General features: G+C 41.0%; 3 protein-coding genes across 5 annotated transcripts; 2 read left to right on the top strand and 1 right to left on the bottom strand.

Annotated features, from left to right (window-relative positions):
• Nucleotides 1–1279: 1279 nt before the first annotated feature.
• LOC131219534 (uncharacterized) lies at nucleotides 1280–6051 on the top strand. 2 transcript variants are annotated; one of them, XM_058214731.1, is made up of 2 exons: nucleotides 1280–4810; nucleotides 5518–5628. In XM_058214731.1, the coding sequence occupies exon 1, from the start codon at nucleotides 3489–3491 to the stop codon at nucleotides 4776–4778; it is 1290 nt and encodes a 429-aa protein (XP_058070714.1). In that variant the 5' UTR covers nucleotides 1280–3488; the 3' UTR covers nucleotides 4779–4810; nucleotides 5518–5628. The 2 variants fall into 2 exon arrangements, with proteins under 2 accessions (XP_058070714.1, XP_058070713.1); XM_058214730.1 differs by lacking the exon at nucleotides 5518–5628 and adding an exon at nucleotides 5760–6051 and having other exon boundaries at nucleotides 1281–4810.
• A 2330-nt stretch (nucleotides 6052–8381) lies between these two features.
• Nucleotides 8382–15059, top strand: LOC131219532 (pentatricopeptide repeat-containing protein At4g16470). 2 transcript variants are annotated; one of them, XM_058214727.1, is made up of 3 exons: nucleotides 8382–10892; nucleotides 10980–11030; nucleotides 13597–15059. In XM_058214727.1, exon 1 carries the CDS (start codon nucleotides 9199–9201, stop codon nucleotides 10519–10521), a length of 1323 nt encoding a protein of 440 aa, XP_058070710.1. In that variant the 5' UTR covers nucleotides 8382–9198; the 3' UTR covers nucleotides 10522–10892; nucleotides 10980–11030; nucleotides 13597–15059. The 2 variants fall into 2 exon arrangements, with proteins under 2 accessions (XP_058070710.1, XP_058070709.1); XM_058214726.1 differs by having other exon boundaries at nucleotides 8382–11030.
• On the bottom strand, nucleotides 11424–14708 carry LOC131218216 (probable inactive receptor kinase At2g26730). The gene is made up of 3 exons (XM_058212897.1): nucleotides 13553–14708; nucleotides 11654–12241; nucleotides 11424–11563 (listed from the first exon to the last, which is right to left on the bottom strand). Exons 1-3 carry the CDS (start codon nucleotides 14706–14708, stop codon nucleotides 11505–11507), a joined length of 1803 nt encoding a protein of 600 aa, XP_058068880.1. The 3' UTR covers nucleotides 11424–11504.
• Nucleotides 15060–21567: the final 6508 nt, after the last annotated feature.

The following is a 21567-nucleotide window of genomic DNA, read 5'->3' as shown; positions in this document are numbered from 1 at the left end:
ATTACAACATTCATTCATTACAAAATTCATCCATTCAAAGGTTCATCACATTCATCCATTACAAAATTCACTTATTACAACATTATTATGTTACAACATCTATTCATTACAACATTGTTGAATTATAAAAATTCATCTATTAAAGTATTTTTTTCACACCACCTTCCCTTTTACGAGCACTCACTATTCATTAATATATATATATATATATATATATATATATATATATATATTCCAAAAATAACTATAAAGGAAATCAATGAAGAAAGAAAGAAGATATAAAGTGAACTAAAAAATACCATCCATCCCTCCCATGAAAAAAAACAACCAAATGGCCAAATGGCCTTCATGTAGAAGGCCCCACGTTTTGAATGGATCCACATCTTATGTGGGGCCCATTGAGTTGTTGTGAAGTAAATCTAACCCATCCACATTTAAGGGGTTTTAATTTTATGTCATCACTTCAAGTTCGAGGGCAAAACTAATTACATATGTATCAAACTGAAGAAAATTATTCAAAATTAACACATAATATTAATATAATTGTGGGCCGCGAAAACTTCAAATATGAAATAAGAGAAAAAAAATTATTACAAATTCTCGACTATTCAATTAAAATGAATGAATTAAATCAATTAAGAGGTGGGCCAATGGCCACGTGTCCCTTTTTAAAGGGGGCATTTCTCCTTTTTTAGATAAAAGCCCACCGTAGGAGTTATGGCATTGGGTTATTTTTGTCTTCTAGGAATCTAAAAAAAAGTGAGTTAGAGAGTTACAAAACCTTAAATTTGGTACACTAACTCCTGCCATGATAAGATCAGAGAAAAGGTGATTACTCCTGGGAGCAGATATTCCATACACGGGCAGTTCATGATGCTTGATACCCTGGCACTCAGAAATTGTATACCTACCGTACCTCAATTCAAAATAAAGACCTAATTCATGGACGGCATGAAACTTACTTAATCCACACTCCCAAATTCAGATTGTTTGAATAAACCTAACCGGAGATTCGTGGACACTTGTTTGTTGAAATATGGCCGTTGGATTTTTCAGATCAACCGTCCAATAAATGCCCATCACTTAGAAATTCACATTAACTAAAATATTAACTTTTTTTATTTTCCGCACATCTAAAATGGGACCCGTTATTTGAACAGTTGGATTCGAATTGATCTCTCTCATAAATGCGATTTCTCAGTGTGTGTATCAATATTCCTACTCCGCCAGAGTATAAAAGTTTCGCTCTACAGATACTGCAACGCCAGGAACTCGCGCATATTCCCATCTGAATTCCTTCGATTCAAGGTCTCTGGACAAGGAAAACCCGAATTTTCAGTACGGAAATCAGTTGAATTCTCTGACCAAAGGCAAGAATACCACCTTTTTTTTTTCTTTTTTTTTTAAAGCTTTATAGATTCTAAATTCATTGGATTTTCTTTGTGATTTCTCTTTTCTCTTGTTTCGCTTCTTTGCTTCTGTGCGAGAAAGGAAGTAGCTTTGATTGGATTTTCTATTCATGTCTGATACAACTGTTGTTGGGTTTTGTTGGGATTTGAGTTTGGAATGTAGGGTTGAAGGAATCTGATCCATTTGTGTTTTGTTTTCTGTAGATTTTGGTTCTTGGGTTTCAGGAATCTGTCTGTGAATTTGAGTTTGGGTTTTGAATTTTGGGGGTTTTGGATGCTTCTGGTACTGTAGTTTTAAAATTTTTGTCTGTAATTCTGAGTTCGGGTTTTGAATTTTGGGGATTTTTTATTCTGCTGGTTTTGTGTTTTTGACTTTTCTATTCAAAGAAAGGTGGTGGCTTTACTGGACTCTGTTCATGTCTGCTGTTGATTGTTGTTGGGTTTTGAGTCTGGAATGTCGTGTTGAAATAATCTGATCCATTTTGTGCTGTTCTCCGTGGATTTTGGTTTTTGGGTCTCAGGAATCTGTCTGTTCTTTTGAGTTTGGGTTCTGCATTTTGGGGTTTTTAATATTATTTTGGTACTGCAACTTTTGAAAATCTTTCTGTAAGTCTGAGTTTGGATTTTGAATTTTGGAGTTTTTCGATTCTGCTGATACTGTATTTTTTGGTTTTCTCTTCAAAGGATGGTAGTGGATTTATTAGATTCTGTTCATATCTGATGCAGTTGTTATTGGGTTTTGTTGGGATTTGAGTTTGGAATGTGGGGTTGAAAGAATCTGAGTGTTCTGTTTTCCGTGGATTTTGTTTCTGGGGTTTCAGGTATCTGTCTGTGATTTTGAGTTTGGGTTTTGAATTTTGGGGTTTTTGGATTCTTCTGATACTGTAATTTTGAGCTCTGATTCTGTTAATGGATTTTTCTTTGGGGGTTTTTTAAGAATCTGTCTGTAATTCTGAGTTTGGGTTTCTTCTTTTATTTTCAATATATTTCCCGTTACCCTTTCAAAAATAATAATAATAAATCCGAGTTTGGGTTTGAATTATGGGGTTTTTGGATTCTTTTTTTTTTCTTTCTTTCTTTCAAAAAAGGTGGTGGCTTTATTGGATTCTGTTCATGTCTATAGTCTAATCAATCTGTAAAGTGTTTCAAATGGATTTCGGTTTCTGGGTTTGAATAATCTCTCTGTAATTTTGTGTTTTGGTTTTGAATTTTGGGTTTTTGGGTTCTGCTGGTACGGATTTCTGCTCTTCTTTTGTAAAAGAAAAGAAAAAAAAAAAAGAAAGAAAGAAAGGTTGTAGCTTTATTGGATTCTGTTCATGTCTACTGCAACTGTTGTTGGACATTGTTGGGATTTAAGTTAGGGTTTTAGGCTGGAAAAGAGCCTAATCCCTTCCTAATCTCTCTTTATGGTTCTTGGATTTTGAGTTTCAATTCCGTCATTAGGGTTTTGCATTTTGTGAGATCTGTCTGTTTTTGGTTTTGAATTTTGGGTTTTCCATGCATTTTTTGTAATCCCCTATCTGGTGTTGGAGGTTGGAGCTTGTGTGTTAAAAACCAGTCTGCAACTTCACTACTGGGGTTTTGGATCTTGGACGACTCATCTGGGTTTGAATTTTAGGTCCTCTCAATTTTTCTGTAATTCCAAATCCAGGTTTCAAATCTTGGATCTTCGTTCTGAGAATTGAGCCTGGAATCCCATTACTAAGGTTTTTGAATCTTGCAGTATCCATCTGTTCTGTGTTTTGAATTTGGGTTTTCTTTGTTTCAATAATCTCTTTTGCAATTCTATATCTGGGATGTGAATCTTGGGTTTCAAGAAACAGTCTTCAATTTTCGCTCTCAGATTCTAAGTAAAAAAATTAGGGATCTTAGGATTTCTTGACTTAACCTGCAATCCCAAGTTAGGGTTTTAGCTTTTGAGGTTTTCAAGAATCAAGTCTGCAAGCAATCTCTTCCTGTTTTTTGTGTTTGGAGGAGTCCATTTTCAGATATCGAACTGAAGTTTTTTTAATTTTGTTCTGTTCTCTTGCATTGCCATTTGGAAGTGTCCTTCACCAATTCGGGACTCTCAGCAATCTGATGATGGATTCTGAACAATCATTCTCACCATTCTCTAACTCTCCGATCATTCTCCATTCGGAGAAGCAAGGATTCACATTACTAGATGTGCAGAATTCTAGCAGTTTCTCTTCAGGCATTGGCATCCCGAATGTAGATAGTTACATTGGCGTTCTTGAGGTTTACATACATCAAGCTAGGGACATCCACAACATCTGCATATACCATAAACAAGATGTATATGCCAAGCTCTGCCTGACCAGCAACCCCGAATCTACGGCATCAACCCAAATCATCAATGGAGGAGGAAAGAATCCAGTCTTCAACGAGACTCTTCAGCTCAACGTCCGTACAATCGAATCATCGCTCAAGTGCGAGATATGGATGTTGAGTAGAGTGAAGAAGTATCTCGAAGACCAGTTGCTCGGATTTGCATTGGTGCCGTTATCGGAGGTGGTGGTTGGAAATGGGAGACTGATGCAAGAGTTTCCACTCTCGTCTACCAATCTCTTCCATTCTCCCGCAGGTTTCGTCCAATTGTCACTTTCCTATAGTGGGTCGTCACCGGAAGTCATGGTTGTTTCCAGGCCGCCTTCATCTGTGAACCCGAATAGCAGTTTGCTTTATTCGGAGACAGATAGTCCACCTGCATGTGAATACGATAAGATCGAATTCCCTGATCTGAAGATGGCAAATGAAAACTGTCTAATGGTTTCGGAGTATATCGGCCTCCCGTGCACTACCGACATGGATTCCCAAAGCTCCAAGAGCTTGGTCACTTCAGATGATGGCAATCACCTGAACTCGGAAATAGGTGTTCTTGTTGTGGAAAGCTTCTCAACAGGGAGTCTTGATACCATCAAAGCTTTAAAAAGTGATAATCCCCCAAGCAGCATTCCGATCAACTTCTCTCCCTCCACTCCCATTCCAACAAGTTCTAAATCTTACCCTCTGGGAGTTTCGAAATCTCCGAATCATGACCAGGCTGTTTCATCTCAGAAAGAGAGAAGCTCCGACAACACAGACAGTGAGGCCGATTCCTCAGGCAGACCAACTAACAACACATTCGCACAATCTGTTCTCAATATAAAGATCGAACCAGAGCAGTCAGTCGTTCAGCAGGATATAGTCAACATGTACATGAAAAGCATGCAGCAATTCACGGAATCGTTGGCGAAGATGAAGCTCCCAATGGATATCGAGAACGGCAGCACCGATTTGGAGAATGTGAATCCGAGCTCTGATCAGAAATTACAAGCATCAAAGGGCACTGGATCGAGAGTGTTTTATGGGAGTAGAGCCTTCTTTTGAGCTTCTTTTGGACAGCTTCAGAGGATATACAGGTGACTCTAAAATATAACTGAGATAGGACTGATTTTATAGCAGTAGATGTTTCTTTCGCCAGCTTTGTGCTATTTGAACTGTAGATTTCTTCTAAGTCCATGCATCTCCACATGTTGCTGCACATGCCCACGTGGCACATAAATGGGACATCACGGCCATGGATCAGGTGGGACCAAGGTATTCAAAAATGGTAATGTAATGATAATGGTGGGACCCGCTACTTGATATAGGGCTATTACACCCGATCTGAAGGAAAAAAAAAAAAAAAAGAAGGCCTGTAACTGTTACGAGCCCCTGATGGGCTGATATGAATCCATAATAGATGAATATGAGCATGTTAGGGCTGATACATGGACCGGCGTTACGCCAGCTACCTTTGGTGGAACTCACTGTATGGAGTATGTTGAATGTAGGCAACATTTTCTTGAACTATCCATTGTTTTAATACATGTGTGGCCCATCTGATTAATCCATGACCTGACTTTAGGCCAGGTCATTTGCATGGTGGGGCTGTCCGAATTTATGCCCTGGATGTCCGGCACATGTGCCGGGTTGTCATGTGTGGCGGCATGTAGAAATACAAGTTACTTAGAAAATGTGTTTGAGATTGTTGTATCTTTCTGCTTTGTTGTGTTAATGATTTCTTTGTCTATGCTATTTGCATTGAAAGGTTGTATGGTGCTGTTCTGGTTTTCTATTTGTGCAGGAGTGTCCCATGGTCCCATGATCCCATGATCCAGAACGTTGATACGATGGGCCTCACCGTTGGTCATCTGTGCATTAGAAATCCCCCAGATTGGAAGATCCTAGCTGAACATTGACTGTTTAGATGCATGAACCATGTGCCCCAGTTGTAGAGACTGAAAACCTGAATATACAGTACAAGCTTCCAGTCCATGTATTGTATAATACATCTTTAATCAGATATGATTATGTATCAATAAGCAGGTGGGGCCCATCTAACTTGTGATGCCAGATGAGGAAGGCTAGGTGAACTCGCTCCGGTGCGATGGACGGGGCAAAGAACAAGTGCCAACATGCACACATGTGAAAGATCAGGACCATTTGAGGTAGGACACGCTCTGGACTTGATCTACCTGATAAATCAGTTTGGTCACTCATCAAGTGGGACACTGTTATGAGAGGGGGGTAAAAAACAATGGCCCATGTTCTATATATGTGTGTGGCCCATTGGACGAAGGGTAAGAAATAGTGATCAATGGTGAATATTGTATTTACACGTGGCCTACCTTATGGATGGATTGATGCTTGATTTAGGTCTAGGGTATGCTTATTGTGCGTCCTACCTAATGAATGGCCCAGATCTCACACAGGTGCAACAAAGTCACCCTGTCCATCAGCATGTGAGCGAGTGCACTGAGCATTCAGTGGCGTTGGAATGCGAATGAGCAGAAGTATCAATGCACCTATTTCTATATGGCCGCGTTTGGATGCACAATCAAAGTGAATTGCAATAATAGCTTGATGAGGGGGCTATGTTCCCAAATTGCAATTATGTTCTTTTCAAGTTGGATTTTTTTTACCAATTATGAATGTGGGCATTTCCTGTCTCCTCATTGCAATTCATTTGAGTTGTGCATTCAAATGCCGCCTTCTATACCATAGTTGGTCCAGGCCATTTTGATGTTTCAAGCAATCCTTCTTAGATTATCAACTCCAGTATGTTTTCCACTCCGAAACGTGTGATCCGGATTATGGGCCATTTGCTATGTTTTCCATTCCAAACCTTGTGATCCAGATTACAAGCCATTTGCGATCTAGATTGCTATTTTTACTGACCCAAGTGGTTCTATTCCCATATTATTGATGAAGTAGATTTATATGGTATGGCCAACCTGGTGATTGGATAGGCCTGAATTTTGGAGCATCTCAATCATCATCATGGTGGGGCTCACTTAGTGTGTGGTTCCATGACGGGGCTGTCATATCATTGCCTTGTATGGACCATAGATGCGGCACTCTTCACAAGCATTGTGAATGAATGGACGGTCCAAATCCATGATGGGCATATGTTATTGTTTACTTGCAATTATGCACAGAGCGACCCGCCCGATCCGACGTACCATGTATTGGACAAAATAATGGATTGTAGACTCAGCTGAGTTGACTCGGACTTGGTTAATTCTGATTCGTTTTGGTGCCATAAGTCATCCCCTAATAGACCTGGCTCTATTCACTCCCCAACTTGAATGAGCCCTGACTCAACTCAAGACTCAGGACTGGGCCAGTTCGACCTGGTCATGGAGTTAGATATTGTATCTGGTGTGGTTCGGTCCTTGTCCGGTCTAGGTAACCCCAGGTTCTTTGGTTGCCAGTTTTGTTTTACTTGGAATTAAAATCATGTAAGTACACCTGTTTGGATGTGCAAACCAATTGAATTGTGAATGATCAATCCAACCAAATACAAAAAAAAAAAAATAATACTAATAATAATAAATGGTGAAAGTTGTAATTGCAATTTGGAGCCTAGACCCTCAATGTAAGTGGTAAGGAAGGAGGTCTTTCAGTGGGTCTGGCCGGCTAATCGGGCTCTTGATCAAACCCACTTCTGGCTAGCCCGGCATTTATTTTTAATCCTGTGGAAGTGGGCTGGGTCTTGATTTTTGGCCCAAAGAATAAGCGAGCCGGACCCCTATTTGTTAAGGGCGCTTTCCATTTGCGGCCCACTCGAGCGCTGATCTAGGCCTCTTCTTCTGTGTCCATTGGATTGAGCTTGGGTGGAACATTTCAGCCCAAAATTCGCTTCTCTCAATCCTAGGGGTCCCGGTGGAAGGAAATAACATTGTGGCATTTTCCACAATATCACACTGATAAATTGCAATTCAATCTATTAGAGCATCCAAACACACACCCAAGTGCAATTTCATTTTCCATGATTGGAAAGAAAGGTTTAAAAGAATGTTGTGGTGGCCTCATTAGGGCCGTCAATTTTAAATGGGTCCCCACTACAGTCTACAGGCCCGTCTGGAATCTCTTATAAATTGGGCCGAAGTCGAACACAGGCCCGGCCCAAACCGAAATGGACATTATAATATGAAATTAAAATTGTTTTTTTTAAAAAGTAACGGTGTGGGGCACATAGTTCAGCGGTCCAGCCCATTTTGGTGGGTCCCAAGCTGGATGGAGTTCTTTGATTTACCTGCCTATTTTCCGACCAATTTGATGGTTGGGATTTTCCCAGTTGTACAAACGGTGGATGCCAGGATCAAAGGTCCATTCATGTGGGGCCCATCAGATCAAAGGTCCAGATCGCTACAAATAGATGGTTAAGATCATAAATACGGCAAGATTTGTGGTGAGAATGTTGGGCATTCTGTGGAATGGTCAATCAACGGTTCGGATCACCAGACCATTGGCCACATCTGTAAAGTTTTCTCAACTTTGCATCATGTGGCTGAAAATAGCCAATTAATCATCGCCGTTCTTTTTTCTTTTTTTTAAAACCTGAGTTTTCTATCTTCGGCCATCCAAATAGAACCACCGGATGGACGGTACGGATTAAAAATACACTTGCAGGACACGGGCAGTTGTGGACACGAATAGGCCGTGTACATGCCAGCTGGCACGGACGCAAGATCTAGGCCGTTTATTAGGCCGGCAGGGAGTGATTGTGCTTTTGTCCACAAGACAGGCGAGTAATGGCCATTGATTTTCCTACTCATGTGGGGCCCTCTTGATGGAGAGCTGTAAAAGAATGTGGTCTAGTAGGCTTTTGTATCAGTGGGCCCCAGGGCTGAATGATCTAAACCATGGATATGATGGATCTCACCTTAGATTACTCATCCACCAAAAAAAATAAGTAAATGAATAAAATAAACATTGAAAGATCATAGATACAGAATATCTGTGCCTTTTTCGGTTGAATGTGGACCCTTGATTTGCTTTCTATCTCAACCGTCAATTTGTCGAGCCACCTATTCAAGGGTCATAAGCTTCTTCCATCGAGGAGATTTGTCGTTCATCCACCATCCAAATTGGTAACAAAGTATCAACGGTCTGGATCACTAGACCATGGGCCCCACCTGTTTGGGTCAAATGGGCCACCACAACGTGGACAAAGAAATGGACGGTTCAGCAAATAATAATCAACGGCCTACATTCAACACGCTCGCTATTGTCTCTCTCTCACCTCACTTGACCAAGTCCGCCGGCATGATTTTTATACAGACAATTCACTTTGCGGGACCATCTAAAGAACGGCCTTGATCCCACACGTGGGACACGCAGGCACGTGTGGGCTGTTTGTGATGGGAGCGCGCCTGGAATCAGCCCAGTGGCAGTTTGGTCATTTAGGCTCCATCTAACCGTTGCGATTCCCGCTTTATTCACAAATTCAAAAACCGTTGGAGGTTCTCTCTCACTCTCCATGCCCTCATCAGTATTGCGAAATTTTCACTTTTCACGCCGAATCTGCAAGAACTTCTTCGAACCTGACAAGACGTTGAAGGGTCTTTGCTTTTCTGGAAGGTTGTTCGAAGCCGTAGAGATTTTGTGCCGAAAAGGGTCACCGGTAAATCCCCAAACATATGCGTTCCTACTTCAGGAATGCATAAATCTGAAAGATTTTAAGTTAGGGCGACGGATTCATGCCCAAATGATAATTGTTGGGTTCGCTATCGATGAATATCTGAGGACTAAATTGGTAATATTGTATGCAAAAAAGGGGGATTTGGAAACCGCCCACCGACTGCTTGCTAAAATTCCCGAACGAAATCTGGTTTCTTGGAATGCAATGATCTCTGGGTACGTGCAAAAGGGTCTTGAAGAGGAGGGTCTGAACCTCTACCATGGGATGAGACGGGTTGGTTTGAAACCAGATCAGTTCACGTTTGCATCGGTCTTCCGGGCGTGTGCTGGCTTGGCAACGCTTGAGGAGGGGAAGCAGGCCCATGGTGTCATGATCAAGACCCAAATCAAGGGTAACATCGTTGTAAACAGTGCCCTTGTGGATATGTATTTCAAATGTAGCAGTCCTGATGATGGCCGCCGTATTTTTGATAAGTCATCGGAGCGGAATGTCGTTATGTGGACTGCTCTGATATCGGGTTACGGCCAGCATGGGTGTGTAGAAGAGGTTTTAGGTCTTTTCCATCGGATGATAGATGAAGGATTTAGGCCGAATTACATTACGTTTCTTGCTGTCCTCTCAGCCTGTAGCCACGGAGGTCTGATTACCGAGGGTCAGATGTATTTCTCATCAATGACAAGAGACTTCAAAATTAAGCCAAGTGGGGAGCATTACGCAGCCATGGTCGATCTTTTGGGCCGCGCGGGCCGCTTAGATGAGGCTTATGACTTAGTTTGGAAATCACCTTGCAAGCAACATGCGGTGATTTGGGGTGCTTTGCTTGGCGCGTGTAGGGTTCATGGTGACATAGAGTTGGCAAAGATTACGGCGAAGAGGTTTTTTGAATTGGAACCAGAGAATGCAGGGAAATATGTGGTGCTGTCGAATGCTTTCGCTGGTTTTGGGTTGTGGGAAAATGTTGCAGTTGTCCGTGAAATGATGAAGCAGTCAGGGATGAGTAAGGAGCCCGGTTGCAGTTGGATTGAGGTCCAGAGAGAGGTCCATACTTTCTTTGTGGGAGATAAATCTCATGAACAGACAGAGCAGATATATGAGATGATCAGAGAACTGGCTTGCATTTTAAAAGAAGAAGGTTATGTTCTGGATATAAAGAGTGGATGAGAAAAATAGAAGAAAGAAAAAACAACTTTGATTGTCACGTTGGATTGCCTAATACTTGACATGTGGGAGGTTGTGTAGTGGATCCAGGCCGTCCATCTAGTGGGTACTACTGATGGCCCCTGGTCATTGAATTTCACCAAACAGATGATCCTACCATCAGTTTGATTTTGACTGTTAACCATTTCAAGGCCATTGTTTGTATGGCTAGTATAGTCCATTCAGCGTGACTTTTGACCTAGAACCATTGAAGGATAGGACACATGCTAAATCAATGGTCCTGGTATACTGCCCCACCGTGCATCGAACCATGGGCCCCATTTGTATGAACTAGCACTGGAGGACACCACACATATCCATGGATCAAGGATCATGTAATACCTCTTACATCAATGTGTATTTGTCTTCCAATTTCTCTTCTATGGTAATTCTAATCTGAAACCTGAAAGCATCCATTGCAGGTAAAAGATCTTCTACACCACATTGCCCACCCGCCTATATTTGCAGGAAAGGTACAACTGACTGAATATGATCTTACAATACATGCTTTATTTATTTATTAATTTTTTAATACATGCTTTGTTTATTCCTACTCAATGAAGAAAAACAAAATCAACCCCATACCAAAAGCCCTCTGAAATATGAGGAATTATAGGATCCATGGTTTTCAATTTGTATAAATGGTGATCTAGACTATTGATCTGACGGGTAGGCCACGCCTCAAACCTTGATGACCCAGAGTCATAACTGTTTGATTGATGGCCTGCAAGTAGGTGGTTCACATTCAATTGGAAAAATGCTGACGATTGTATGAGTAGAATCTCCCATTGGTTTTTTGGGGCGTGTTCTTTCGACAGCAGGGGCCCATCAGATCAACGATCTGGATCATTTACCATGTATCCCACTTTTACAAGCTGAAAACCCAAGGTTACTATCCCTGTTCCTCTCATCAACTGTCCTCTAATTCCTTTATGCTATGCAATCATTTAAAGGTCTGAACCTGGAGTTTCCCCTCCCTCGGGTATAACTGTTTGGAGTAGACAACCTGGAGTTTCCCCTCCCTCAGGTATAACAGTTTGGAGTAGACAACCTGGAGTTTCCCCTCCCTCGGGTATAACAGTTTGGAGTAGACAACCATCTCGTTGTGTGGATTCAACAGAAGAGGCGGACGAGAAAGAGTAGTCATCCGCTCCAATCACGGCCTCTTCGATCTTGTCCAAGACCTCTGCTATGGTCGGTCGATTCTCAGGCAAGTGGGACACGCATTTCAGAGAGACATTGAGCAATGGGAAGGCCCACTGGTTTCCCACTCTGTTCACCTCCCTGTCGAAAACCTCTCCCGTCCATTCCTCCCTTACCTTGGACCTGACCCATTTTGGAAGATCCAAGCCAGTCCTCTCTATCGTCTTTCCCGTCAGTAACTCGAGAAGAATTACACCGAAACTGTATACGTCGGCCTTCTCTGTTAAGCTCTTCTCAGGGGCTTTGTACCCGTTCGAAGCATAGAGCACCGCTCTCTTCGGATCTATATATCTTTGGAATCCATATTCGCTGATCAAAGGTTCTTCATTCTCATTTAATAAGATATTAGAAAGCTTGAGGTTCCCATGTGGGACATGTTCATCTACTGACTTTCTATATATGTAGTCCAATCCCCTTGCGATCCCGTTCGCGATAGATAGCCGGTGCCGCCAAGGAAAATCTCTCTTGCCGTCTGCATAATCTTCACAACATAAAAAAAACCAATGTAAATTTCATCAGAAAACATAGAGAGGATGTTAGAAACATAGTTCTAAAATTTGCTGACTGAACTCGAAACTCAGCCGAGTCGACTCGACTCAGCGACTTTTGGAACCAAGTCCTTCTGAAACTTGGTTCTGAAACTGACTCATCTGGGACCTGGGAAGACAAACCTTTCTGAGGTTATGGTATCCATTGCTGTTAGTTTTTGTATTACCCTCAGAGGTTATGGTATGGGTTGCTGTTAGTTTTTGTAGTTAATAATACGCATGCATATGTAATTAAATCTTCTTTATTTTTAATTTACAATTATTAATATTGAGTCTAGTTGGGTCGAAACTTCGAGTCGAAGCCACCTGGATGAACACCAAGTCGAGTAAGGTGAAGTTTTCGGGTTTTTAAACTATGGTAAGAAAAACATTAAAGAGACGTGTGTGCCCTTTAGTAGGATCGTGTGCCAATGGGGCATGTGTGGCGAGATCTTGCCCATTCATTTGGTGGGGCCCACCATGTGTTAAGGCCAATGCAGTCATCAAGTTGACCAACCAGTCTTTTAAATAACCATGCTGTGTTATGTAGCGTGTGCCTTAGCCTTAACGCTACATAGCTCATGAAAATGGCTTAAGTCGTGTGTAGCTTACACCACATGATAATTTGCATATGCTACATGTTACATATACTACGTTACATGCTACGTAGCTCACATTACAAGTTATTTTTCATTACAACATTAAAATCAATTAGTATTTTTAATGATTTGTTATGCTTTTCTATTTTCAATAAAAATTAGTTAATCTTTTCAATGCTTTCAAAAAAAAAATATAAGTAACACTATTAAATCAGTTTTGTTGCTCTTTCTTTACCTTTTATACTTAATCATTGCCCTTTTCTATTACTTTAGGTTGCTTTTGGTTGCACCAAATATAATGAAATTTTGTAAAATTTTCATTATTTATCAGTTTAATTTGGTGCAGAATATCATGAATTAGTGCAACCAAGCACAACCTTTATTGAAAATCTTGGGATAGTGTGTAGCTTATGCTACACGCTATGTAGCTTATGCCTCATGCTTCAGAAGGGTGAACGCTATGGTATACGCTATTGACTATTTAAAACACTAGACCAAATCATCCGATTGTCCACATTTGTTCTACATGGGTGGCCCACCTGATACTCAACTGGCCGGGTTGTCAGGCCACGTCACATAAATGGTGAGGCCTGCCTGAGATGAGAGTAGGATCAGTTCCTATCTCGAGTAGCCATTGCGTAGCTCTACTTGAATTGAAATACTTACTTTCGAGCAGGTATAATAGGCTTTTGTTCCTCTGAAATCTGTAGATCAGAAGCTTGTCTTCATTTGAAGAATGGTATGCGACGAGCTGTATGAGGTTTGGATGCTTCAGGCTCCCCACCCACCTCATCATTTGCCGGAATGCTTCCATCGAGACCTGCAATTTCTTCAATCTCTTGACAGCAAAGCTGTCGTTGTTTTTCAACGTCACCTTGTAAAGGGTGCTGTAAAAGCTCTGCCCCTGTAAATCTGCTGGAGAGCCAAGAAGCTCTTCTAGCTTGAATCGCTCGTGCTCGTTGACGAAGAAAACAAGCTCCGACTGTTCGTTCTCTGTTTCCGTTTCTTCCTTCGCTTCAGATGTTAGAATCTTGATAGGACTCGGAGAGTCCTGGAGGAAGACCTTTTTCTCCTTCTCCTCTGATGATTTCGGTACTCTGTTTCTCGAGACGGCCACGAAGAGCACAAAACACATGAGTACAAGAAGCAGTGGGCTGTAGTTATAGACCCATCTCAGGTTTCCTCCTCTCTTTCTATTTGAATCTTCTGAAGAAGGCTGAGGTGAAATCTCCCAGTCCAGTTTTGGTGAATGTGTTCCATTGTCGGTTGTATTCGATTCCATTGTAATTGAGTAGACCAGCTCAAGATCTGGTTCAAAATTCGGGACAGGCCCAAACAAGCTATTGTTTGATATGTCCAAGCTTCTGAGATTCTTCAAGTTGGTTAGAGAGGCTGGGACCCGCCCATGCAATGAATTACTGCTCAGATTCAGGTGGGTCAAGCTCGTGCAGTTGGATATCGAATCAGGAATACTTCCTATGATGTGATTCTTCGCTAAGCTAAGGACTTGCAGTGATGGAAGCTTGCACAGCGAATCCGCGTTGATCCAACCGCTGAGATTCAAATTTTCAAGCCTGATCTCCGTTATGCTATGGATATCTGAATTGCATTTGAAGATCATCGGACGGTCGAAGCAGCGATTGGACGTAAACCCATTTGAGCTAATTCCCAATGAGTTTCCAGGATCGACCGCTCGAATGAAATCGATGAGAGAAGCAGATTCTGATGGCCCACCTCCTACATGGACCCCAGTGAATGAAATGAAGCTTATGGTGTATATTAACCATAACGACAACAGATTGAAATCTTTTCTCGACAGCATTTTCAGATCATGGAAACTGATCTGATCGAATTCATAGGATTTTATGGTGTTTTTAGTGGGAGATTATGATCAAATGCGTATTTAATCTGTTTTGTTTCTATGCATCAGATGCAGACATTTTCCTTCTTAGATGCCAATGTTTTGACATGACCAATGTTCAAATCCTTGTGTATATGATCTGTCATCTCCAATGTGTTTATTTTCTTCTCTGCAGTTTTGTAAGTTTGGGTTTGAGAATTAGCTGATCTGATCCGTTCAATCATTTCCTTTATCTTTTACAGCCATCCATTTTCATACCCATAGATGGGAATCATGGGATGGATAGAATTGTCTGATAAAAGTGATTTTTCATGAACGATGAGTGATCCATGATGAGAACTAGCATCTAGATGGCTTAAATTGTTCAATGGGCCTATTTTTCTATAAGAATCTCAGCCTTCCATTTTATTGACTATTGATTAGATGGTTAGAATCGTTTGATCAATGTGATTTTTTGCCTGGTAGCTTATAAATGAGCGATGAACCTGTTGGACGGTCCCGATCAATTGATGGTACTGTCCAAATGCCCTGAACCATGATGAGAACCAGCATCTAGGTGGCTTTAATTGTTCGATGAGCCTATTTTTCCATGGAGGATGGGGACCTTCCATTTTATTGGCTATTAATTGGATGGTTATAATCGTTTGATCAGTGTGCCATTTTTTGTGTGGTAGCTTGTAAACATGTGATGGACATAATGGACGGTTCTGATCAATTGATAGGACTGTCCAAATGTCCTGATACTGCTTCAAGAACTAAGAGTGCCCTGAGAGCACTGGATCATTTCCATCTATGAAAATCATAAACCTCGTCACCTTAGCTGTCTCACATGTCTTTGTGGGCCCTACTGTGGACATGGCAAAGCCCAGAAATCACATTAATCCAATGATCCAAATGGTTGGATTTTACCCAGTGAATGTGGACTCTTGATCCAAATGGTCGGACGGTTTGGATCATCCGATTGGTTTGATTTTTGGCTTGCTTGACATCCTCAGTGGGACCCATGATTTGAATGGTCTAGATTGACATGTATGCATGTCAGCATACGTGTGCATGCATGTGGTCCACCAAAATTTCTTATTATAGTACTCCATGTGAAACAGTGAAGTCAGATCCGTGTTTGGGTTCATCTCCATCTCCGACCCATTTATGGCCCATTTAGGAGACCAAGCCCACCTCATTTTACCTTGCAAAAAATAAGCCCCAGCTGTACGGACGCCTTGCCAAAGGTCGAAAATGCCCCTTCTTTTTCCTTCAACCGGATCGGCTGGTGCTCGAGGACGAGCACTGGCGCTCCTGGAACTCCGAGTTGTACGAACGGTTGGAAATCAAAGTTACATGGCCCCACAATTATGTATTTATTATATCCACAACGTTCATCCCTATTTTGAGATTATTTCGGAGCATTATCAAAAAAAAAAAAAAATTCATATCCAAAGATCAACCGGACCACACCACAAAGAGCAGCAGAAAATTGATTTTCACCATTGAAACTTTTGTAGGGCCCACCATAACATTTATTTTCCATCAAATCTATTCGTAACGTCACAAAGACCTGGATGAAAATAAATTTCATAATGATCCAAAACTTCGGTGACCCTTAAAAGGGTGTCAATGATAGACGTTAAAAGCAGAATGGCGTACGCTATGGTTAGACCTATATCTACGGATTATAACCGTAGCTGTATACACAATAAGCCGTAGCCATAAAGGACTATCTGGGGGTGGGCGCAACGAACTAGTGGCCGCTACTGCTACGGATTATAACCGTAGCCATCAACAGATTACCATGACAACATTCTGCGCTTTTTTTTTCTTTTTTTTTTTTACATGGAGAACTTTATTCTACCTATAATTTTCTCTAACACATATTTATATAAATATGTATATATAAGCATGTAAAAAAAAATTTCCCCAGTTCTTTCATTTCTTTCTTTATTCATTTAACAAGAATATCTTCTAGACTAAAATTAGTTACTTGATGTACCCTATATGATTTTGGGGTAGGAGAAGCTACTTTAACCAACTAGCCTAGTTATTTTCCAAGATTCGATCAGGTCGACGGTCAAAAATCCATTTCATTCACTTAGCGGTCAATTTCATTCATTTCATTTACTTCGTGATCAATTCCATGCATTTCACGGTCAATCCCGGCGATTGCGTTTTGATTCACGGTTATTTACATGCATTTCACGGTCAATTCCCTTCACTTCACGGTCATTTCCACACATTTCACGGTCAATTCGATTCACTTCACGGTCATTTCCATGCATTTCATGGTGTTCCTGGTGATTCCGTGTTGATTCACGGTTATTTCCACGCATTTCACGGTCAATTCCCTTCACTTCGCGGTCATTTACACGAATTTCACGGTTAATTTGCTTCACTTCACAGTCATTTCCATGCATTTCACGATCATTCCCGGCGATTTTGTGTTCATTCACGGTTATTTCCACATACTTCACGGTCAATTCCCTTCACTTCATGGTCATTTTCATGCATTTCACGGTAAATTCGCTTCATTTCACGATCATTTCCATGCATTTCACGGTCATTCCCAGCAATTCCGTGTTGAATCACAGTCATTTCCACGCATTTCATGGTCAAATCCCTTCACTTCACGGTCATTTCCACGAATTTCACGGTCAATTCGCTTCACTTCATGATCATTTCCATGCATTTCATGGTCATTCCCGGCGATTCCGTGTTGATTCACGGTCATTTCCACGCATTTCACGGTCAATTCCCTTCACTTCATGGTCATTTCCACACATTTTACGGTCATTTTCATGCATTTCACGGTCATTCCCAGTGATTCCGTGTTTATTCACGGTCATTTCCATGCATTTCACGGTCAATTCCCTTCACTTCATGATCATTTCCCCGCATTTCACGGTCAATTTGCTTCACTTCACGGTCATTTCCATGCATTTCACGAACATTCCCCGCGATTCTGTGTTGATTCACAGTCATTTCCATGTATTTCACAGTCAATTCCCTTCACTTCATGGTCATTTCCACACATTTCATGGTTAATTCACTTCACTTCATGGTCATTTTCATACATTTCATGGTCATTCCTAGCGATTTCGTGTTGATTCACGGTCATTTCCATGCATTTCATGGTCAATTCCCTTCACTTCACGGTCATTACCTCGCATTTCATGGTCAATTCGCTTCACTTTACGGTCATTTTCGTGCATTTCACAGTCATTCCCCGCGATTTTGTGTTGATTCACGATCATTTCCACGCATTTCACGGTCATTCCTGGCGTGGGAAATGACCGTGAATCAACACGGAATCGCCGGGAATGACCATGAAATGCGTGGAAATGATCGTGAATCAACACGGAATCGCCAGGAATGACCGTGAAATGCATGGAAATGACCATGAAATGCATGAAAATGACCGTGAAGTGAAGCGAATTGACCGTGAAATGCGAGGAAATGACCGTGAAGTAAAGGAATTGTCCGTGAAATGCGTGAGAATGACCATGAATCAACACGGAATCGCCGGGAATTACCGTGAAATGCATAGAAATGACCATGAAGTGAAGTGAATTGACCGTGAAATGTGTGGAAATGACCATGAAGTGAAGGGAAATGACCGTAAAATGCATGGAAATGACCATGAAGTGAAGCGAAATGACCATGAAACGCGTGGAAATGACCGTGAAGTGAAGGGAATTGACCATAAAATGCATGGAAATGACCGTGAATCAACACGGAATCGTCGGGAACGACCGTGAAATGCATTGAAATGACCATGAAGTGAAGCGAAATAACCGTGAAATGCGTGAAAATGACTGTGAAGTGAAGGGGCATGATCGTGAAATGCACCAAAATGACCGTGAATCAATACGGAATTGGCGGAAATGACTGTGATATGCATGGAAATGACCGTGAAGTGAAGCGATTGGACCTTGAAATGCGCAAAAATGTCCGTGAAGTGAAGGGGCATGATCGTGAAATGCGTGGAAATGACCATGAATCAACATGGAATCGCGGGGAATGACTGTGAAATGAGTGGAAATGTCTGTGAAGTGAAGGGAATTGACCATGAAATGCGTGGAAATGATCGTGAATCAACACGAAATCGCCGGGAATGACCGTGAAATGCATGGAATTGATCGTGAAGTGAAGCGAATTGACTATGAAATGCGAGGAAATAACCGTGAAGTGAAGGGAATTGACCATGAAATGCGTGAAAATGACCATGAAGTGAAGCGAAATGACCATGAAATGCATGGAAATGATCGTGAAGTGAAGGGAATTGACCGTGAAATGCATGGAAATGACCGTGAATCAACACGGAATCGCCGGGAATGACCATGAAATGCATTGAAATGACCATGAAGTGAAGCGAATTAACCGTGAAATGCGTGGAAATGACTGTGAAGTGAAGGGGCATGACCGTGAAATGCGCCAAAATGACCGTGAATCAACATGGAATAGGCGGGAATGACTGTGATATGCATGAAAATGACCGTGAAGTAAAGCGATTGGACCTTGAAATGCGCGGAAATGACCGTAAAGTGAAGGGGCATGACCGTGAAATGCGTCGAAATGACCGTGAATCAACACGGAATCGTCGGGAATGATCATGAAATGTATGGAAATGATCGTGAAGTGCAGCGATTAGACCGTGAAATGCGCTGAAATGACCGTGAATCAACACGGAATAGGTGGGAATGACCGTGATATGCATGGAAATGACCGTGAAGTGAAGGGAATTGACCGTGAAATGCGTGGAAATGACCGTGAATCAACACGGAATCATCGGGAATGACCATGAAATGCATGGAAATGACCGTGAAGTGAAGCAAATCGATCGTGAAATGCGCAGAAATGACCGTGAAGCGAAGGGAATTAACTGTGAAATGCGTGGAAATGACCGTGAATCAACACGGAATCGCCAGGAATGACCGTGAAATGCATGAAAATGATCCTGAAGTGAAGCAAATTGACTGTGAAATGTGTGGAAATCACCGTGAAGTGAAGGGGCATGACTGTGAAATGCGTGAAAATGACCGTGAATCAACATGAAATCGTCGGGAATGACCGTGAAATGCATGGAAATGACCGTGAATTGAAGCAAATTGACCATGAAATCGCTGAAAATGACCAGTGAAGTGAAGGGGCATGACCGTGAAATGCTGAAAATGACCGTGAATCAACACGGAATAGCGAGAATGACCGTGAAATGCATGGAAAATGACCGTGAAGTGAAGCGATTGGACCTAGAGTGCTAAAATGACCGTGAAGTGAAGGGCAATGACCGTGAAATGCATGAAATGATCGTGAATCCAACAGAATAGACGAGAATGACCGTGATATGCATGAAAATGACCATGAAGTGAAGCGATTGGCCGTGAAGTGAAATGGTGAAAGAATTGATGCCGTGAAGTCAAGGAATTGAATCCCGTGAATATGCATGGAAATGACCGTGAAGTGAATTGCGTGAAATGTAAATCGATTTCACGGTAATTGCCTGTTGAAAATATGCATAATAATAAATTTGATATGAACATAAATCATCCTAAGTGAAGTGAATGAATTTAAGAGCCGATTGAAAAAAGTGCTAAAATAAGAATTGATGCTCAAAGAATCACCAAGGCAATATGGATCTTAGTGAACCAATCTGAAGAATTCACATGAAAGTGAAGTAAAGTCAAGTGAGATAAAAAGGAACAAAGATTTTAATGAATTGAAATTGTCCTGAAAAGTGTATTTGAAATGAATCTATTTAGCGCATGCAGGAGTTGTCCTTGTAACGAAAAAGAGAAGTCTATTAAAAAATATATGAGGCTTGCTAGGAGTTTTTCAACTTTATCAAATGGATCTATACTAATAGGGCTTCCTAAATTCTTATAGATTATTCAGGGTAAGCTTATTTAGGATTTTTAAGAATTTTTAGTTTTATCTAAGCTGTCCATATCATTTATTTATTTCTTGTAGCTTTTTATTTCTGCAATTTAATTATGTTTTTCTAAGTTCCTTCTAGCTCAAGCTAGAAGGGAAGCACATAGGTTTAATAATTTTTTAAAGTTATGATGATTGATTGTTTTAATGATGAGAAGAATAGTTTATGCATGTTATCTATTATTTAGGTTTTGTTTCATTCCGGAGCATTATTCAAATAAACAAAATCATATCCAAAGATCAACTGGACCACACCACAAAGAGCAGCAGAAAATTGATTTTCACCATTGAAACTTTTGTAGGGCCCACCATAACATTTATTTTCCATCCAATCTATTCATAAGGTCACAAAGACCTGGATGAACAGGAAAAACAAATTTCATAATGATCCAAAACTTCGGTGACCCCTAAAAGGGTTTCAATGGTAGACGTTTAAAGCAGAATGGTAATGGCATATGCTACGATCAGACCTATGGCTACGGATTATAACCGTAGCTTTTTACACAATAGGCCGTAGCCATAAAGGACCATCTGATGTGGGCTCACGAACTAGCGGCCCCCTTACTGCTACGGATTATAACCGTAGCTATTAACAGATTACCATGACAACATTCTGTGCATTTTTTTTTTTTCTTTATTTTTTACATGGAGAACTTTATTCTACCTATAATTTTCTCTAACACATATTTATATAAATATGTATATATAAGCATGTAAAAAAAAATTTCCCTCGTTCTTTCATTTCTTTCTTTATTCATTTAACAAGAATATCTTCTAAACTAAAATTAGTTACTTGATGTACCCTATATGATTTTGGGGTAGGAGAAGCTACTTTAACCAACTAACCTAGTTATTTTCCAAGATTCGATCAGGTCGATGGTTGAAAATCCATTTCATT

This window comes from Magnolia sinica, chromosome 11 (assembly GCF_029962835.1).
Source record: "Magnolia sinica isolate HGM2019 chromosome 11, MsV1, whole genome shotgun sequence".
NCBI classification, from domain to species: domain Eukaryota; kingdom Viridiplantae; phylum Streptophyta; class Magnoliopsida; order Magnoliales; family Magnoliaceae; genus Magnolia; species Magnolia sinica.
Note: the sequence above shows the minus strand (reverse complement) of the source record. Positions and strands in the feature narration are given on the sequence as shown.